This window comes from Cygnus atratus, chromosome 1 (genome assembly GCF_013377495.2).
Source record: "Cygnus atratus isolate AKBS03 ecotype Queensland, Australia chromosome 1, CAtr_DNAZoo_HiC_assembly, whole genome shotgun sequence".
In the NCBI taxonomy this organism is placed as follows: domain Eukaryota; kingdom Metazoa; phylum Chordata; class Aves; order Anseriformes; family Anatidae; genus Cygnus; species Cygnus atratus.
In genome coordinates, this window is record NC_066362.1 from 185,250,195 (window position 1) to 185,268,967 (window position 18,773).

An 18,773-nucleotide genomic window follows, 5' to 3' on the forward strand; every position below is an offset into this window, starting at 1 on the left:
TTACCCTTTTTTTTTCCAATTTTCATGTTAAATTTATTCTTGTTCAGTCTAAACACTTTGGCTCTTGCACCAAAACTGTCATTTGCCTTAGACAGTTATTTTCCTTCACTTGTTTCAGCCACTGATCTATTTATAGAGAGCAAGTATATCCTCTCCCAGGGTTCTTGCTCAGGTAAATAAGCCATGTTCTGGTAAGATAATTCCTCATCTCTGCTGGAAACATCACCTGATACAGACTAGAAACAAATCTGTCTTTGTCACAGCTGGATTATATTGGCATCTTATGGTCATGCTGTGATCAGCAAGTTCTCATCTTACAGAAAATTTCTTATGAGTCTTTCTATTCATCTGTTTATTATCCTGGTGATCCTTTGCACTTGGCAGTGTTTCCTGAAGTTTAGCTCATGCTTTAATTAGTGCAATCCTCCTCTGTGCCAAAGCATGGGAGTTAAAAAACATTAAAAACTTCAGCTAGGAACTGCCCTTGGGCCTGATGCTTCTCCTTTCAGTGCCACCTATTGTGATATCCTCTTTAGCAATTTCTTAGTTATTGCTATAAATTCCCATCCTCCTGATCTCAACAGTAATTCTCCACATGGCACTATTTCAACTGTCTTACTGAAATACAGATTAGGTTTATCTTATTTTCTTTCTCTAGATAATCAGGTATCGCGCAAAGCTATCAGATATGTCTGGCTTGACTTTGATACCGTAAGTTCACAGTGTTTTGGGTCCATTGCACCTGTAGTTATTTCCATTCATCCAAGCCTCATCCTCATTAACCTTCCTGTCTATGAAACCCAGTGCTCAACATGATCTTGACAGATTAGACAAAAAGCACTAATTGGTTTTGAAGTAGATTTTTTTTTAATTCCCCTCTACCTGATGGCTGTATGTCTTTTCCTGTCCTACTTTTCCTTATGTGAAGAACCACAGGATAAGGCTACTCGACATCCATGAGATCTTGTGTGGAAAACCATGGCCATTTGCTTGTTCCAGCTATACAAGACCAAGCAAGTGCTGCTGACTGCCCTTGCAGGGGGAATTGTATCGCCATCCATCAGATGCTTCCCTGTGTCAGAAGACTCAGCTGAGTGCTCAGAAAAAAACAGAGGAGAGCATGAGATACTGGATTTCCCCACAGATCTGCAGCAGACATCAGATGCCTGAAATACGTGAGGCTTAGGCAAAACATGCATACAATCCAGATCATATGGCAGAGTTCACCATCCGAGAAGTCACAGGAGCACAAAGTACTTCAATCCAATTTTTGTACTGGCCCTCCAGTACTCCCCTCCTCTCTCATCCATCCCCCTTCCCCTCACCTTCATTAAACTAAGTGTAAAAGTCTGTCTACAAAAAAAATATATATATATATGTATATATATATGTTTGAGTTTTTCACCATGGATTGTTTATACCCCATAGACAGAGATGGGAAAATTAATCTTTTTTTATTATTATTATTATTATTAGGATGAGATTCACCATGCTCACTTCTCTCCATTACCTGTAAAATAAAGTTAGAATGGTGAGCTCAAACATGGGTGTCTCTGCTGAAAACCTCTAAAATTAGCTCAAATGTGATTGCTTTCCCCCGTGTCTGTTCCCCAGCCTGCAAGGGAGAGGTGTCTACCCAGCCATTGCCAGCCCTGACAGAGCACTACTGTATGACTCCCAAGCTCTTCACCCACCACTTCAAATAAAGCAGCTCTATGCCAAAGTTTTGCAGGGAACCAAGTGCCGCTTAGCCAGTGTCTTCACTCGCTGTGGTGCAGAGCCAAAGTACACACAGCTACACCCCTGGTCAGCCCAGTGGACAGCTGGCTCCGAGCTGGAGAACAAGTCCCACATGCTCTTCCCTCTGGGATCACTGGGAATGCTGCCAAGCCACTTAAAGGGGAATATCTTTACACTAGACCACATTTTATAATGGTTATTGAAAAGCCAAGTATTGAAAAGCCAGGCAGATGCCAAACTGTGTCTCAGGGCTGATGCAGACACTGCTGGGAAGACAGCACAGGGATGCCAGCAAACTGTGGAATATAGGACCTATATTCCATGCTATGGCCTCACTCAAGCTAGCAAAATGCCCTGCTGCTGACACCTGTAGCTCAGGGTGGACATGAACCCACGAAGTTTACCACCGTTTTATCAGATCTTGGATAAATATAATCTGCTATTGATAATCTTTGCAGGTTGAGGATTGTCCCAGTTGCACCCAGTGCCAATACCAACAAACCCTTCATGCTATACACAAAAGCGAACGTGGGGACTCTGCAGGCTCTAATCTCCATCCAAGTCTTCTGCTAGCACCATGAAGTGGAGCTCAGGAGCCGGTGGCCAACCGACAGTGAAACACCATTTCTGTACTGGCTGTGTCCACCCTCGATTAGGCATACTGTTCTTCTAAGGTCAGTAATTAATCTTACCAGAAACATAACACGGGGAGCAAGAAAGCAGTGTCTTGTCACTCCTGTAGAAGAATAACAGAATATAAGAACGACTGCAACTGGTCAAGCTGTCCAACCCATCTCATATCCTTTGACGTTCCAGAATATGCTCCAGAAAAAAACGTGAAAGCCTCTCAGATAAATGTGGTGTGTTGTGTTCCACCCTTCAAGCATCATACTGATCTCTAAGTGGGAGACAATAATTTAAATTGCTATCTGTATTCATTACAAATCCTGTTTTTTAACTTTGCCTAATTATTGGTCTGAGTCACCTCTTTCAACAATGAGTTCCTGCACCTAATTGGCCATGACAAACTACTTCCTTATGTTAGCTTTTAAAATTAGCCTTATGTTAGCCTTCCTTATGTTACCCTTCTCCATTCATTGATTGTTCCCATGAACACACGTAAGACATGAGTCCCTCACCTGTTTCTGAGCAAACATGAATTATGAGCTGTACTCAGTTCCTTCCTAGCCCACAACTGGAACTTCTCTTGGGCTTTGAGTCTTGGATTCTTCTTTTTGCTATCTCCTGAAAACATTTCTATAACTTTGTAAGTGACCCTGTTTAAGCATATGTCTTATTTAAACTGCAAAGTGTCATACTAATCTATCCTATCCTCCTCCTCCCACTATGCCACAGAAAGAAGGCCATCATTCAGTGGCTCGTCACAAGAAACACAAGTCAAGTACAGAAGGTTGGCTACAGAGAAGCTGAAGGAGGAGGTGGGGAGAGAACGCAGAGCTAGTGCTGAGACTGGACACCTGAACAGGACGCAGCACCCAGGGAACTTACTCCTGACACTCCTCTGCTTGAAATCAAAGTCATTCTTCACTTATGTACTTTTACATGGTCTCTGCCATAAGAAATAGTGGAACACAAGAAAAGCCTCTCAAAACACAAGATCTAACTTCCCATAGTTTAATGTTTCTTTTTTACTCTGGCCCTTATATTCAGTATCCAAGCTGCTAACAAATGGAAATTAATCTTTAAAAATACTACCTGTTTTCCTTTCCACCTGTTCTTAGATTCAGAAATCCAAGCTCTCAACTAAGCTGTCTGTCTTCACTACAAGATCATCCTTCTTTCCTTAACCAAGACTGCATAGGTGTTCAGCAGTAGGCATTTTAGGAAGAGCAGGTTATTCTGAGAAACAATCTGAGAAGACGCTGAAAGATCTGCAATCTTGCAAAATAAGGATGGGACTCTAGCCATTCAGAAGTACTGAAGAGAAGATAATCCTCTGTGCTGGGAATGAGGAGACACAAACAATAGCCAATGAGGAGGATAATGAAGCTGTCAAGGGGAATGGGATTGAAAAAAGGAAATTATCTATGTCAGATAGGACAGGATAATAAGCACAAGTAGTCAACTTTGCTATAAGTGGGGAAATCCAACATGTGGACAGATGTTTGAAAAATGAAAGCTGCTATTGAGTAACAACACTTTGCCCAAGTCATTGCATTTGGCAAGAAGACAGAGTTCAGTTTTGATGTCTTTCGAGAACCAGTTTCTTTTGCATATTATTAGAGATAGGTAAGGATTGTCAGTACCATCCAAGGACAAATTCTAACAACTTGTATAAAACCCTGATGCAAAATCAGCCAAATAAAAATGCTTCATTACTCATGTTTCATGATAAAACAAGATGTGCTGTGTTTTACTGACTGAGTACAGGAAAACCACTAAAAGCCATCTAACTAGAAAAGTCTTTGGACCACAGAAAAGAGGAACACTGCAGAAAGTCTGATTTCAAATGAGCAAGACTGTCTCCTGCAACATATCTTGGTCTATGAGTTTCTTCTGCAATACTCTCATAAGATTTCAACTGCTTGCACCAGCCACTTAGAAATGCTAAGTTGTTTTATTACACAAACAGTGATGTATCAAAAAAAAAAAAAATGAGTCTGCCTGGCAGCTTTTTGGGCAGCTGTCATTGCTGCTGCTTCTATCTTATGTCCAATGTCAGCATTAGTGTCACAGGAAGCCTCTTTCGCTGATAGTTAACTGTCTATTTTGGTTAATTACATTATAGATTTGACATACCTGTTGACTCCCTTGTCTCTGCGTACCTCCCAGTATGCCTTGTCCCCAAGATGCTTGAATAGCTCAGGCATTTCTACATGGTCTTAGGTCTACTGTCTATGAATATGAAATGTTAGTGCCCTGCAAGTCTCTTTCCAGAATCTCCAGGTCCTTTCCCACATTGGGAACATGATGATCCAATGTATGTTTGACCCTTTCCCATTGCTCTCCCACTTTTACACTTCCATACTCACTCCATTCCGAAATATATTCCCCAAAAGCACTCCCACAAAATGAACAGTCCATTAGCAAAACATTGAAAGGAGATATGTCGATCATCACATTTAGTTGCCTGCAATAGTATAAGATTTTAGCTCCAGACACTACACAACAGTATCCACTATTCAACACTTCTTTCCCAGGTTCATGGCACTGTGAGCCACAAAACAAATCCTGAAACCTTTTAATGCAAGAAAAGCCACCCAAATGCTCCAAACATCACAATGGGCCATAGAAATAAAACAGGAGAGAACAAAGATACCATCAGAATCCTAAACCCTTGCAACAGAATGGAAATGATTTAAATAAAATGCCCTAACAAACTTGGGAACCTGGCTGCCTTCCATGGCACAGACAGAGGGAAAAAAGAAGGCTGAACAAGACACATCACTGTTCCTTGACTGTATAACTTGGGTGAAATTCCTCCCTGACCACCAGGCCAGAATGTCCAAAATCAGATTAACACAAGCCAGAACTAGTATCTCCTCCTCTACAATGTCAATTTCAAAGTGGTCTCTATATCATTACCCTAAGCTGTGCTATGGAAATATGCCATTTCTGAGCTGCTCTGTGCTGCAGTTTGCTAGTTTTAATATCCAGACTCTGAGGATGCTCGTGCCAATTTGTTGCTGCTTTTATTGGCATTCTCCCCTATTTTAAGCAACTGTCTCCTTCAAGCACTGCTTTTCTGTTTGCCAGAAACAGGGATGGGGAGTGGGACAAATGGCTGAGTAATTACAGTTTCACACAAAAGTGGCATAAGCAGCAGCCCAGCTACTAATATGAGACACGGGGAAAGTGCCATGGTGCAAGACTTCCATCCTGACACCTCTGAGACTGTTTTATTTCTTTCATCAAAGAATAAAAGGCATCAATCTGCAGCTTCAAGAAGTCAGTCATATTGCAGCAGGTTATACAGCAATTTCACAAGGGTAAACTGACCCAATTTGAAGCAGTGGGCACTCATCCAATGAAAGAATACAGAAGGCAGCGTCTGAAATGACTGACTGACTCACTGTATCTAAATGAAATTTTTCAATAACACGGCAAAATGGGACAGCAAGAATTTCCATGGTAAAGTAAAACTAAAATGGTAGGTTTTTCTTTCCCTTAGTTCTCTCTCTTTTTTTTTTTCCTTTGGAAAACTGAAGGATCTCTCTTAAATACGTTAACTTCCATGAATCAGCAAATTCCAGCTGTATAGGTTTTAGATCCTTCTGATTTGCTCTAATTACATTACATTACTTTCTGAAAACAGGAGTCATTAGGAATCTGAGAAAAGGCTAGCTGGTGTGATGGGGGTTTGGGCGGCACTAATGGCAGGTAATGATGAGAAAGAATAAGAGGGATTTTTGATCATACCAAGCATATTATTAGGAATTAAAACTGCAGCTGGACCCTATTCCTGCAGCTCTGTTCCTTGCCCTTAATGGTTTACCCAAGTAGCCCCTTCTCGTTCAAAACAAGAGGAATTGTCATGGTTGGGAAAGGAACTGCTATAATAAATCCAACTCAAGAGATCCTTCGGTGCATTTTCAAAGTCCTACACTTGGCATGGTAGACGTGCTACATGAATATGGGAATAAACATTTTTTTCAAGGAATACATCTGTTCAACTTCATAATTTACTTATGTGCTTGGAAGTGACAGGATTCTCAAAAAAAAAAAAAGTTTATGGAAAATTCAATTCTCATTGATTTCCCTTAAGCTCCTTTGAAAAGCCCTGCCTTAACACAGCAACTCTCCTTCTTTTTTTTGGATGTTCAGTGTCCGCCATCTCTCAGTGCTGGTGGCAATGCGAGGACGGCAGAAGGAGCACCAAAAGCCAAAACTGGCTCTTGGAATCAGGCTCCATCACTGTGAAGCATGGTTTGTGATTTCATTAAATCACTAGCCAGCTTCCCACAGAAAAATTCATATGACATTTATAAATAAAAATGGACTAGAGAATGGCTCACCTCTGGGGGACTCCAGGCCAGCTCACTTCACACCAAGTTTAATTTTAAATGCTAAATATGCACACAACAATGCAGTATTTTCTCATAAACCCATCCTCCTGCATTCCCACTCACCATGTCACCTCACATTTCCCCACCTCCTCATTCACTGTCCGTTTTCCTATTGCTCCTTTTTCCTATCACCCCATGCTTCTGTTATGACTCTTTCTGGCCCGGGTTTTGCCTCCTCGTGGGATATGTAACTGATGATGGCCATGCTGTTTGGTGACCTTTCTCTCCTATTAGTGACCTGAAAACTCTGTCTCCAAACACAGCCTGTACCCAAGTTAACATTGTTCTACAACACGAAAAGAAATGAAGAATGAAATAAGTGTATTACAACAAGCGTGTTACCACTGAACAGTCACAAGCCAGCTGAACTTTCATTGCAAACCCGAGGTCAGAATTATTGGATTGACTTTTAAGTAAAATTTTATTACTTACACAATGTAAAACAAAAAAATCATTGTTCGGCCTGACAATGCAATATATTCCCAGACAAAATCTCAAAAGAAAATAAATGCTACAGAATTCTATCATTTCCATACATACTTAAGGAAAGAAAATTAGAATAATTAATCAACAACTACGTTTGCTACATGCCTGCAGCAAAAACAAGATTATTCCTTAAAACGCTGAAAGTTAAATAAACAAATTGGGTAAACTTTGCCCTCAGCTCTGGAAAACAACTGATCCAGTGGAGCTATTGCATATTCAAAAGAACAAGAAAAAAGCTGACTGAGAAAAAGGCATTGGAAAATCCCAGTGAGCTCTTATCAGAGCGTGTCACCAACTACAAGCCTGTGCCCTCTCCCCACCCAACTATTTTCTGTATTTTCTAGAAGCGGGATCAAAACAAACAGATGCTGCTATCTTCCCAACTGTAAAGCAAAGAGCTTGTAAACTTGTCCAGCGAGATATAATCCCAGGGGTGCCAACAATTCCTAGCCGTTAGTAAGGGCATTAAACTGATTAACCTACAAAAGGATTTCTGGGTTGACTTTTGGACTCACAAAATAACGGGGCATTTCCACAGTATAATCTCTCTTGGTCAATTTTAAACGATTCAGCTGTCCTTAGAGGTGTGCTAAGCTGACTAAAACAGAACTCAAAGCTCAGCTCTTATCGTGTCCCAAAGTGCAAGTATCAAAGTTGCCACGTGCAGACCCGCTGGAAATGCACGTGGTCAGCCCCCTGCCCAACAGCAGGTCGCAGGGGGCCTCACAGCAGCCCCAGGCTCCCAGGGCGGCCGGATCCTGCGACGTGCAGAAACCCCTGTGCTTCCCATCCCACAGCAATCGGCAGCCCTGGGACCATCCGCAGTCCCAGCCCCTCGGTTCCTTCAGCAGCTGTTGTAAACAGCATCTGTAAAGGCTTTGGAAACTGAGAGAATTTGGAGCATCTTTTTGTTCAGAATCCAAACAAAACTAAACTTTAAACTTGTGCAGCTCTCCGTAACACAGAGAGCTATTTTCTTCCCAGACTAAACATACATAAAAACGAAGCAACACAAAAATATGCTTCAGTGTGGCCAAACCCAGAGATTCTTCAGTTGCTTTGTCCTACTTAACCTAGTGTGCATCCAGAAGAACCCTCCCTGCCAAATTTCCAGGGTGATATACCACAAACTTAGTATAGAAGGCCAGGGTTTTTATGGTGTTTTGTGCTCTCAGAGTAGAGTTTAAGCTGTTACAGTAGGCCAGAAGTAAGTTGCTATCACCACTACCCTAAACAAACTACATTCACTGTTAATATATATCATATTTCAATTTTTCTTCCATTGAATTACATTTCCAGAGCTTAAATTATGCCATACATCATTCTGCCTCCAATCTGCCAGCAAAGAGGAAGAATACAAGTTTAGGAGTCCTGCCATCTCCACCACCGCCAAATGCAGCACGAGTGTCTTTTCTCAAACGGATCTCTCTGTCTTATAGAAAGATTTTGTTCCTACCACTAACACTGAAAGGCCATTCCAGAAACTCAGTCCTCTAAGGGCTATCAATGTATTCCAATAGCCAGTCTAATGTTATGGATATTGAATTTTTATCCTTTTTTTTGTGTGAGCATATTGTCCTTTAACTCTAAATTTTCTTCCTCTCGTTAATATTTATGCCCAGGAGTATTTATAGAGAGCACTGGTGAGCACTAATTCTTCTATATCCTTCTATATCCTTGTTACCATTTGTCTCCTACTCATCCCATTTTTTTCCAAAAGCTCCAGTCCCTGGCTATGGCCAGCATGTCTTTCGTTCTCCTCTTGTGCTTAGTCAGTTACTACTCTTCCTTCTTGGCAAGCCACCTTCTGTTTCCGCTAGCATATTTTCTCTCAAGTGCAGAAAATCAGATCTATTTCTCTTCCAGAAGCCAGTCTTTTCTCTCATGTTTATATTCATGCTCATATTCCATGGGTCACCTTCTCCCTCAGATATCTGTCCAATCTTTATTTCAGTAATTTCCAAAACATCCAGAAATATTTTCTACAACTTTATTCTTCTGTTTCATATTCACAGACTTAATCTAAAATCAGCAGTCACAAGTTTACCTGAGACAGTCTTATGTGAGCTTTGGCAGGCAGATATTCAAACATGAAAAGTTTTTATTTAGTATTTAAAATAGGTAACATACATTCTCTAATTTCTACAACTTGTGTCATCATTGTATATGGAGGTCACATCCCCTACTTCTTCAGAAGCATTTCTCCATCATTTCCTCTTCTTTGTTTTTACCATCATGGAAAGGAAGAAGAGAATCTCCTTGTATAGATGTTTTTCACTTACGAGTCTCTGCAAGAATGCTCCTTTGATTGCTGACTTCTTGGTTTCTATAAAACTTTGCCAGGACCATCCCTGCACCTTCACATTAAGTTCAGCAGTTTAACCATTCATCAGCAACAACCAAACACACAAATCACACGCTCAATTGCAAGGATTAGCAAACAGCCCTCCAACTCTGCCAACTACAAACTGTAAATCACAAAGCTCCACTAACTGGAGCAAAGCAAACTACAGAGCACCTACGTGTGTCTGTTTGTTCTTTCCTGCTCCTCCCAGTCTAAGAAGGATATGTATATTAGTCGCTTAAAAACGCTTAAAATACATCTCCAAATTTCCTTATCTCTAAGGAGACCTTCCACACGCTTCACTTCAGATCCCCCCAAAATGTAACAAATAGAGGACCTCTTCTAATTCAGGAAAGAGGTTGAAGAGAGAGAACCAAGAATGTATCATATTTTATGGGCTCTTATTAGTGGGAAATAAAAGAGTATCAAGGAGCAGACAGCTTTACACTCATGCATCCCATGAGACTTCGTAAGCTGTGATTTTTTTTTTTGCCTATCTAAATGCCCTTATCTATATTAAACTGCTGTTAATCAGTACTCATTATCCTTCTGACACCAAACAGAGCCCTGCCCAACATGTTAAATAAAAACTTTGATCTTAAATAAAAAGCATGGTATTTAGAAAGGAAGCATACTAGATTACCTTGGATAGGAACCAGAAATATCACCTAGGTACCTCCAGCAACTGCTATGTCAACAACTACAAATCAGGCACATGGCACTTAAAATGAGATGTGAAAACACAGATTTGGGGCTGTCTACAGAATCAAATACAAAGATTCCTGGTTATAAATGCCACAACTACTAAGCACTAAAATCCTCAAAATGAACAGGGACCCCCATAACAAATCCTCATCCTCAAAATAAACAACAAGGAGTTGAGATGGGACTTATCCCTATGGGCTCAACCTGATGCTCTTCCACATAGAGAACACATGAATTCTGCTTCCATCCCATTTCAATAACCTGTGTAGCATTTCTAGGTCCTGCCTGTTCAGTTTTAATAAGTCTTCCTAAAATCTCTAAAAAGCTTTTAACGTTATAGAACCTGTACACTTGAGGGAGCCCACTCTACTTTTCCAAGACAAAACCTTATTCTCCAAGTAGTCCTGATATTTCTATAATTAAGGGTCAAAATACTCTTTACAGATATCAAAATGCTTTTTTATTACAGCAGAATATTTGAAAACAACATTTCTTCTGCAAATGTGTATGCAATCAGGTAGAAACAGCAAGGGGAAAGTTATTCATTCTATCTTTGGAACTAATTTTAATAAAATGAGTATCAGTGAAAGATCAAACTCCTCTGTTTACCACATTTTAAAATGAAGTTCAATTTATTTTTTTCTTTTGATGATTAAAGCTTCAGAAAGGTATGTCAGCTTACAGCTGTTATTATAATTTGTGAACATAGCATAACCAATCCTAGCTACTGGAACAGAAAAGAGCAGCATCTGATTTGAATTTGCTTTATGGTTTGACTGTACGTGTTTGTCATCTCTGGTGTTTGAAAACTACTTAATTCAAATGATCGGTGATGAGCATAATCACTACTGCAGCAAATTCTTTGTGAATATATACTACCCAACTGAAAAAAAGACCAGATTCAGAACAGGAAACAGAACCAATTTGGTTTTTGTTCTTTGAATTAAGTCTTAAGAAAACAAGAACAGGAAAAAAATAAAAATAATGTTGCTCTGAATTTTTCCTTCTTTTTTGTAAAAACTATATATGTTGTTTGACAGCTATGATGATCTGTGTTACTTCCAGGAAAATCCAAAAGTATTCCGGTTGCACTGAGTGAAACTTTGATGGCTGTCTGAATGTTGAAAGAAACAGTACGCACCAAGAAAAGCCCGCTTTCCTATGCTGCAATTATTGAAACTTTATTAGGTTTAGCGCTGAAGGTCAACAAAAGAGTACTTACCTTTTGTTTTGGAAGGGAAAGGAAATCAGTACTCTGTTGCTACGTGACTGGTTTCCAAGCAGCAGTTCCACTCACTTCTTTGCGGAAACAAAGTGTTCTTCTGTTTCTGCAAATGCTGTTTATATTGAGCAAATCCAAGTATGTTCGATTCAGACAATATACTGTGAACCAGTAATGAAAAAAATGCATTTGCAAAAAACAGAATATATCACATTGAACGACCCCTCTCAACAAGAGATGCATCATACGCATGAGATTGCTGGCATGACATTTTCTGGCTGTTGAATCAGGAGAATGCCAAGCTTTATGAACTGTACTTGATCTACCCAATTTGTTTTGTGAATAAATGCGCATGGCTTCCTCTGTTTCTCAGCAGGTTTGAAGGGCTTAGATATGTCAAAAGCAACTCAAGTGTCAGTGGAAATACTATAAAAGAGTGTAGTTTTCAGTGTATACTGATCAACATCCCTCAACAACCAACTAAGGATGCATCCACTGAATATTTTTTTATTCCTGTTTTTACATTATTACTATTTGGTCTTTATAAAAAGTGTCCCTTACTCTATCCATTTGGAGTCTGACATGACTCAGTTGTGGAAGTTCAGAAAAATGAGTAATTAAAAATGTAGTGCAATAGGATGAAATCCATTCAAACCAAATTTAAGCATAATTAATGAGATCAAACTTCATTGCCCTGTTTACACCAGCCCTCAACTGAACAACCTGAATTGAATCAAAAGATATTTGATTATCTATTCAGATAATAAATAATTCATTCAAAAAGACAGAGCCCAAAATCCACATTCATATCTGTTGAATTTTCAAGAATTTAAAGGAAATGATTTAGTCTCTTAACGTAATTGGCATCCAGTAAAATAAATTAGTAGACATCAGCTTTCACTAGCTATTAAGCTTTCCACTCCTGAGGGTCTTCGGTTGGAATAAATGCAGAAACAAGACATTTAAAATACTCTGCATATTGTAAATAAGGAAAAAAATGCCAGAAAGCATGCATATTAAGAGTTAGTCTGCTCCTTTACTGAGAACCAAACAATTATGAGGATGGGTTTTACGTTTTAAAAAACAAACACGTTCTGCAAGCTCATTTTCACTGGGAAAAAAAAAAGAGACAAGAACACCACGGAGAAGGAAAGAGGATTAGGAAGAAGCTCGGGACTGGATGTTTCAGGTAATGTAAGACATAAGCACCAAAATTTGGGCAGCTAAAAGTTTGTTGTTTTTTTTTTTGGGGGGGGGGGCGGATAATAAAACCTCATCTTTATAGACAGGGCTGTGAGGAGCATATCTCCTGGCAGCACTGGTGCTGTGCACATCCTCCAAATGATGTTATTAAGACGTAGTGAAACAGCTGTACAGCTTCCTGATACAAATGAAGGCTGCATGAGCTCCTGAGAATTACTGACCCAAGTCACCTACAAAATTACATGCGCTTCCCCACACCCATTAAAAAACATTATTCAAGTTGTAAAGTCAATCACTCTAGAATTATGTAAGAGGAGAATTTAATTTGCACATGGAAATGTAATTCAACGCTTTTACCATATGTGGTATAATTTTGTCTTTCATTACATGATTACATATGCTTTCTCTATGAATATCAGGCTGTGTAGTCAAAGAAGCAATAGCCTGTAGCTTCCTACCTCATTGCTTGCACAAGTTGAAAGGTTTTATATGAATAAACTATGGAAACATAAGAAAAAGAAAAAAAGAAAAAAAAGGAGGATTGCAGTGCTAAAGCTGCTAACTTTTCTGTCCTTAAGGCTCTATCTCTGCCTCTGCTAATGATTCCTACCTGGAGCCAGATTTACAGATGGGAGTTCTCCATGAACTCCACATCCCTTGATTTCTCTGTGAACAATCTGAAGAACTGAAAGTGTAACCAATAGGAAAAAAAAAAAAACACATGCCAGGAAAAGGGCACTAACAGGCAGTGGACACTTTTGGTCTTAACCGTACCTGTGTTTCAGTTCCTCGTTCACAAAATGTGGAAAAAATGATGCCTTACACTGTTGCATAAAAAGAAGTGCTTACTAATTGTGAACAAGCTGAATGAGGTCACGAGGGGAAAGCTAATGCTGAGGTTCTATCGCTACAAGTATTGGTAAACTTTCCTTATTTAATTATATTTTCCACAGTGCCTAGGCAAGCCTGTGCCTTGGCTTCTCATTTGTTAAATAGAAAAAGCACTTCCCTTCTTCAGAGGGCTTTTATGAAAACAAGCATATGCTACAGATTATGAGAGACTCAGATACTGTGGTGATGTGGGATATAAATACTCAAGACAGACAGCACTATGGAAAAGCCAAGGACAAAACTGGTGTTTATCTTTATTTGTCTGTTCTCAGAGCCCTGTATTAATTCAGGTCTGAAGCTACAAATTGAACAAAGGGTGGAGGGGAGAACCATACAGAATATGAACTGCCTCATTAACTGTCCATTTTCCATGGCAAAGGAGGCACTTCAGAAAAAAAGAAAAAATAAAGTGACAGACAACATGTAAACTCCATCTCAGTAAACCTGCCATCCTTGGAGTTGAAGTAATGATTCCAAGGTAATCTTCATTTTGACAACCCGAGTGCTAGTGTTTGCAGCTCTAATGATTTCTGTTGTGTGTCCTCTGTATGAAGAGAGAAACAAAGCTTCTGCTCCTGAGGTTCTGCACCCCAAGCTGACAGCCCTCACCCTATATGCAGTCCCAGTGCCTTCAGAATAACTATGAAACGTTAGTGAAATAACAAATAACTCACTGAAAGCTATTCAATGACTCTATGAAAAGCAGCACAGCGTTAGATGATAAAGCCTTGCAGCAAAATTTGGGACCTTTCCTGCAAATGCTGAAATTTATGAATAGCTTTACTCATTTACTTGCTTAGTTGAGTGAACTGTATAATCGCAGCATTGAACTTGGCCAAGTGCACCCTGAGGGCTGCTGAAGAGTTTATAAGTTACGGGACCAGGAATTTCAGTGCCTTCTGATACCTTGCCCACATCTTCCCCACCTGTATTTTGTCTTGAAATACTTGTAACACTAAACAATGCAAAAGTAATGCAGGAAAGCAGCAAAAAGTTGAGTAAGATGTCTTGGATGTTTTCTCAATGTTCTCATCTCTTATATGAGACTCTATGACACACCTGCTGATGATAAGCATACATCGAGCAGGTCATTAGCAGAGTTTGTGAATGTGGATCAAGGTACAATAGATCATGCCTTAGTGGCCATACCATTACAGCTGGACAGACTGAATCCTTCAGCCTGTCGGTGAAAAAAATTGTACACACTTTTGCTTAATTCTCCCTGAAAATCCACAAGTGCTTCTAGCACACTTTACAATTATAGCATACATAGATATGCTGCATAAAAATTATTTATGGCAAATTACTGATGCCACTTACTAGAATAGCTGAGGAACAGAGGGTCTTTTTTTCCCAAAAACTGCTCACGCTGTCAGAAAAGCCCATACTTCGTTAAGAACATCTTTCGATATGACATTTCAGCCAACTCTACCATCTCCATTAACTCACAGATATTTTTTTTTAATCAAACGCTTGAATTCCTTCAATATCTATGTTAAGTACTTCCACAGTAACTGTAAGCTGTCACTGAAGTGGCACACATTTGCAAACATTGGAGGGCAGAATTTAACATTTCTGTTGCATACAGAGAACATTTTGACTCGGTGCGTTGACATTGACTTAAGACAACTACAAACACAAAGTTCATGCCTCCAGTTGGCCAACCCAAGTTGGCTGCCCCCCTGCCATCAGGGAGCTGGAGGCACGTTCAGCCCCAGCCCTCGTTCCACGCCAATTTGGCTTCCATGCCAGCAGCAGACCGGCCAGTGGGTCCACACAAGAGGGTGGGCTGAGGGCATCCTTCCCTTTGACGTAACCCATGGGCCGAAGAGCCACCAGGCCTGGGAGGTGAAGGCCCCACACCTTCCCGCTGCCCACCCGCCATTTACCTGCAGCAGGTGATGCGCTGCCCGGTAGCCGAGGCGCTGGCCTCCCCGCACGCCTGGCGGCAGCCGCCCTGTGCTGTAACCGTGCCAGGCCACCACGTAGGGGTTGTCCATGGTCAACCAGTAGCGCACCTGCCCTCCAAAATGCCGAAAACAGAGCTCGGCATAGTCGCGAAAGAGCTCGGGTAGGACAGGGCTGGCCCAGCCACCAAAGGCGTCCTGCAAGTGCTGCGGCAGGTCCCAGTGGTACAAGGTGACGACGGGCTCCATGCCTAGCGCCCGCAGGCGGCCCAGCAGCCGGTCGTAGTGGGCCAACCCGGCGGGGTTGAGGGGCGCCGTGCCGTTGGGCAGCAGCCGGGCCCAGGCCAGCGAGAAGCGGTAGTGGGAGACCCCCAGACGCCGCAGCCCCTCGGCGTCGCGGAAGAGGTTGTTGTAGCTGTCGCTGGCCACGTCGCCGCCCGTCGGACCCATGAAGCCAGCACCAGGTGGTGTGGCGGGGCGGTGGGTGAAGGTGTCCCAGACCGAAGCCCCTTTGCCCTCCTGCCGCCAGCCGCCCTCCGTCTGGTAGGCAGCACTGCCTACACCCCAGAGAAAGCCGTCGGGGAAGGTGTCGTGGAGGAAGAGCTGGTCCTGCGGGTAGGGCAGGCGGGCGAAGCGGGCCCAGGTGCTCGATCCCTGCCCCGGTGCCCCGAGCAGCGGCCGCCCGAGCAGCAGCACCAGCAGCAGCAGCAGCAGCAGCGGGGCCATGCTGCCGGCGGGGCTCCGCGACGGCGGCTCCCTCCTGCCGGCCCCCCGCCGCCCTCTTTTATCCTCACCTCTCCCCTTCCCGCCCCTCGTGCCGGTGGGCACGGCTATTAATAATTACCTCGGAGCTGCCGTCTGCATCCTACCCGCCCGGCGAGGGGAGCGGAGCCGGCTCCCTCGGGGAAGAGAGAGGGCTGCCTCCGGGGGCGGGATCCGGGGTGAGACGGGGCGGGCAGGCGGGGAGGAGCGGCTTCGAGGGTCGCCCCTGGCATCCCTCGGGGTGGCCCCCGGCTGCTCAGGGCTTCCGAGGGTCCCTTCGGCGCTGCTCGGCTCGCCCCCTGCCCCTGAGGCGCCCCGAGCAGCCGTCGGGGGAGCCCCGGGGTCCCCTGGGCCGGAGGGGGGGGAGCGCCTCGCGTGAGGGAATGAAGGGGCAGTGTTGGGTTTTGCTGCTTTTCTGCCTTTTGTTTTTAATCCTTCACCCAGTATTTTCGCCGTGGTATCACATCGAGAGATGCCGCCGCTGTGATTGCTCGTGTAATAATAATTAGAGACTCGGTGGGCGAGGACCTCGTACACCGACACTTCCCTGTAATCCATGGGTTGGCACCTCAGAGTAACAGCAGCTGTTCCGTTCTGGGGCTGGATGTTGGTGAATTGGGCTCTTCACCCAATGCAAAACAAGTGAAAATTAGAAAAACCTCACAGGTCTGTATGCAGAGGAAACAAATCAAGCCATGCTTTTCAGTCTGTTTATTTGGTTACACTTCTTAGCTACCTGTGTGGGCATGATGCATAGAAATCTTTTTAACAGTCTCAGGCTGCTGTTGTCATCTCCTTCACACAAGAAAACTTGGCCAAGAAGTGGCTTTACACATTGCAGAAGCTCGGTGTTCAGTTGTGTGAACTCTAACATGATCTGGGGCATCTAAGACTAAAACACCTCCTAGACAGGCTGCTAAGGACAGAGAGATGTTCCCAGGAGATAAAGTTATTGTTTAACTAAGGAGTGAAGGCATTGAGATAATTTCATTTTATTTTTAGAAAATAAACGCTCTCCAGGTAAAATTACAGGTAATCACTAATAATGAAGCTGATGGATTTAAATACCTATTCTGAGCTGCTGAAGGTTTCCTCTAGTATGTAGGATGGGCTCTCATACCTCTCAGGCCCAGGCAGAGTCTGTCTTTTTTTTTTTTTCCAGAACTTCCAACCTCCACCTTTTTCACACCAATTTAATTTGGTTTCACATATTGTTTTGTAGTGTTTTTAAGGAAGAGTCAAAGGATGTAGAGTGCAGGGTTGTAGTTAGTCTTCCATTAATGTCGACCAATTTTTTTCCCATGTCGGACAAAGCTCTGGACAGCCCAGGGGACCACCAACATCCCTTCCCTAAAGGGTTCCTCCTGTAGGTGGTGTGGGAGCAGGTGAGTGGCAGGCTGGTCATCGACTCCTACAAGTCTGCTATAGCCTGACAAGCTACTGAAGTTTGATTACAGCCTAAATAAAAGATAACCTGAGCTCCAACTGCAGCAACAGAAAGTTGTCAGCATCACATAGTGCTTGCAGAAGCTGGAGATTCACTGTTAGCTGCACAGTGGCATTGCTGTGCTCCTTTGCAAAAGGTGAAGAGCCAGGCTCCTGTTCAGCTACTCACCCCGTGTCAGTGGAAGTGTAATGCCTTTGCTGGAGCTCACTGCCTGAGTATTTTGAAAAATTGGATGTCTCAGAAATATCGTAGCCTAAAACCAGGCACTAGTGATGCCAAGTCCATTGCTGACTTTTAAAGAAGAAAACTTCAATAAGTATCTGGTGTCACAAGGGATCTTAAGATATATCTTGATACATTCTCTTTTATTTGCTAATTATTAACTAAAACCCAGATCAATCTTATTTGTAGTTAGACGTGTAAGTGAAGCACGTTCATTAGGAACTCATTTATTCCAGAGTTTCTCTACGCTCAAAGCAAAGAAACAGCTTCAAGGTGTTGGTGTGAGTCAGCCTAGCCAGCATCTTAGTCAGCTTCTGGAGGTGGATGCCTTCCCCAGAAACTATACAGGCAGCCTGCAGTGGCTGTGCTTCTGAAGTAAGCAACCCACTTCTGAGGGATGAAACCTGGCCATGAATTACTGGCACTAAGCTGTCGCTTCATCTGTATGTCTGTCACATGAAAGCTTCTTCTTCTTTTTTTTTTAGTAGTATAAATGTCAGAAACTGTGCACTGTGGCCTCCAGTTGCTCAGTTTGTGTGTGTGTGCATGTTGTTGTTTTTTCTCTTACAGAGAAAGCTTGTTTTCATGTTTTAGAACAACACAGTCACCCACTGCTCTGGGCAAATATATATATTTTCTTCTGCTTTGACAAACTCTGTGCAATATTAACCATGCAGAAAGGTCAGCCAAACACTTGCAGACACCCCAGGCTCCCCTTCTGCTCCTTGAGTTCAAAGCATGGCTCCGTTGTGTCTGAGCTGCTGAGCAAGCATACTGCCAACTCTGCCCCAGATCGGTAGATTGGGATTTGTTACCT

General features: G+C 42.4%; 1 protein-coding gene across 1 annotated transcript in view; it reads right to left on the minus strand.

The window, feature by feature from the left end:
• Positions 1–16,251, minus strand: part of KL (klotho) — a 50,045-nt gene extending 33,794 nt beyond the window's left edge. Inside the window, exon 1 of the mRNA XM_035542714.1 lies at positions 15,508–16,251. Coding sequence (XP_035398607.1) covers positions 15,508–16,251 — 744 coding nt within the window. The remainder of the gene's footprint in view (positions 1–15,507) is intronic.
• Positions 16,252–18,773: the final 2,522 nt, after the last annotated feature.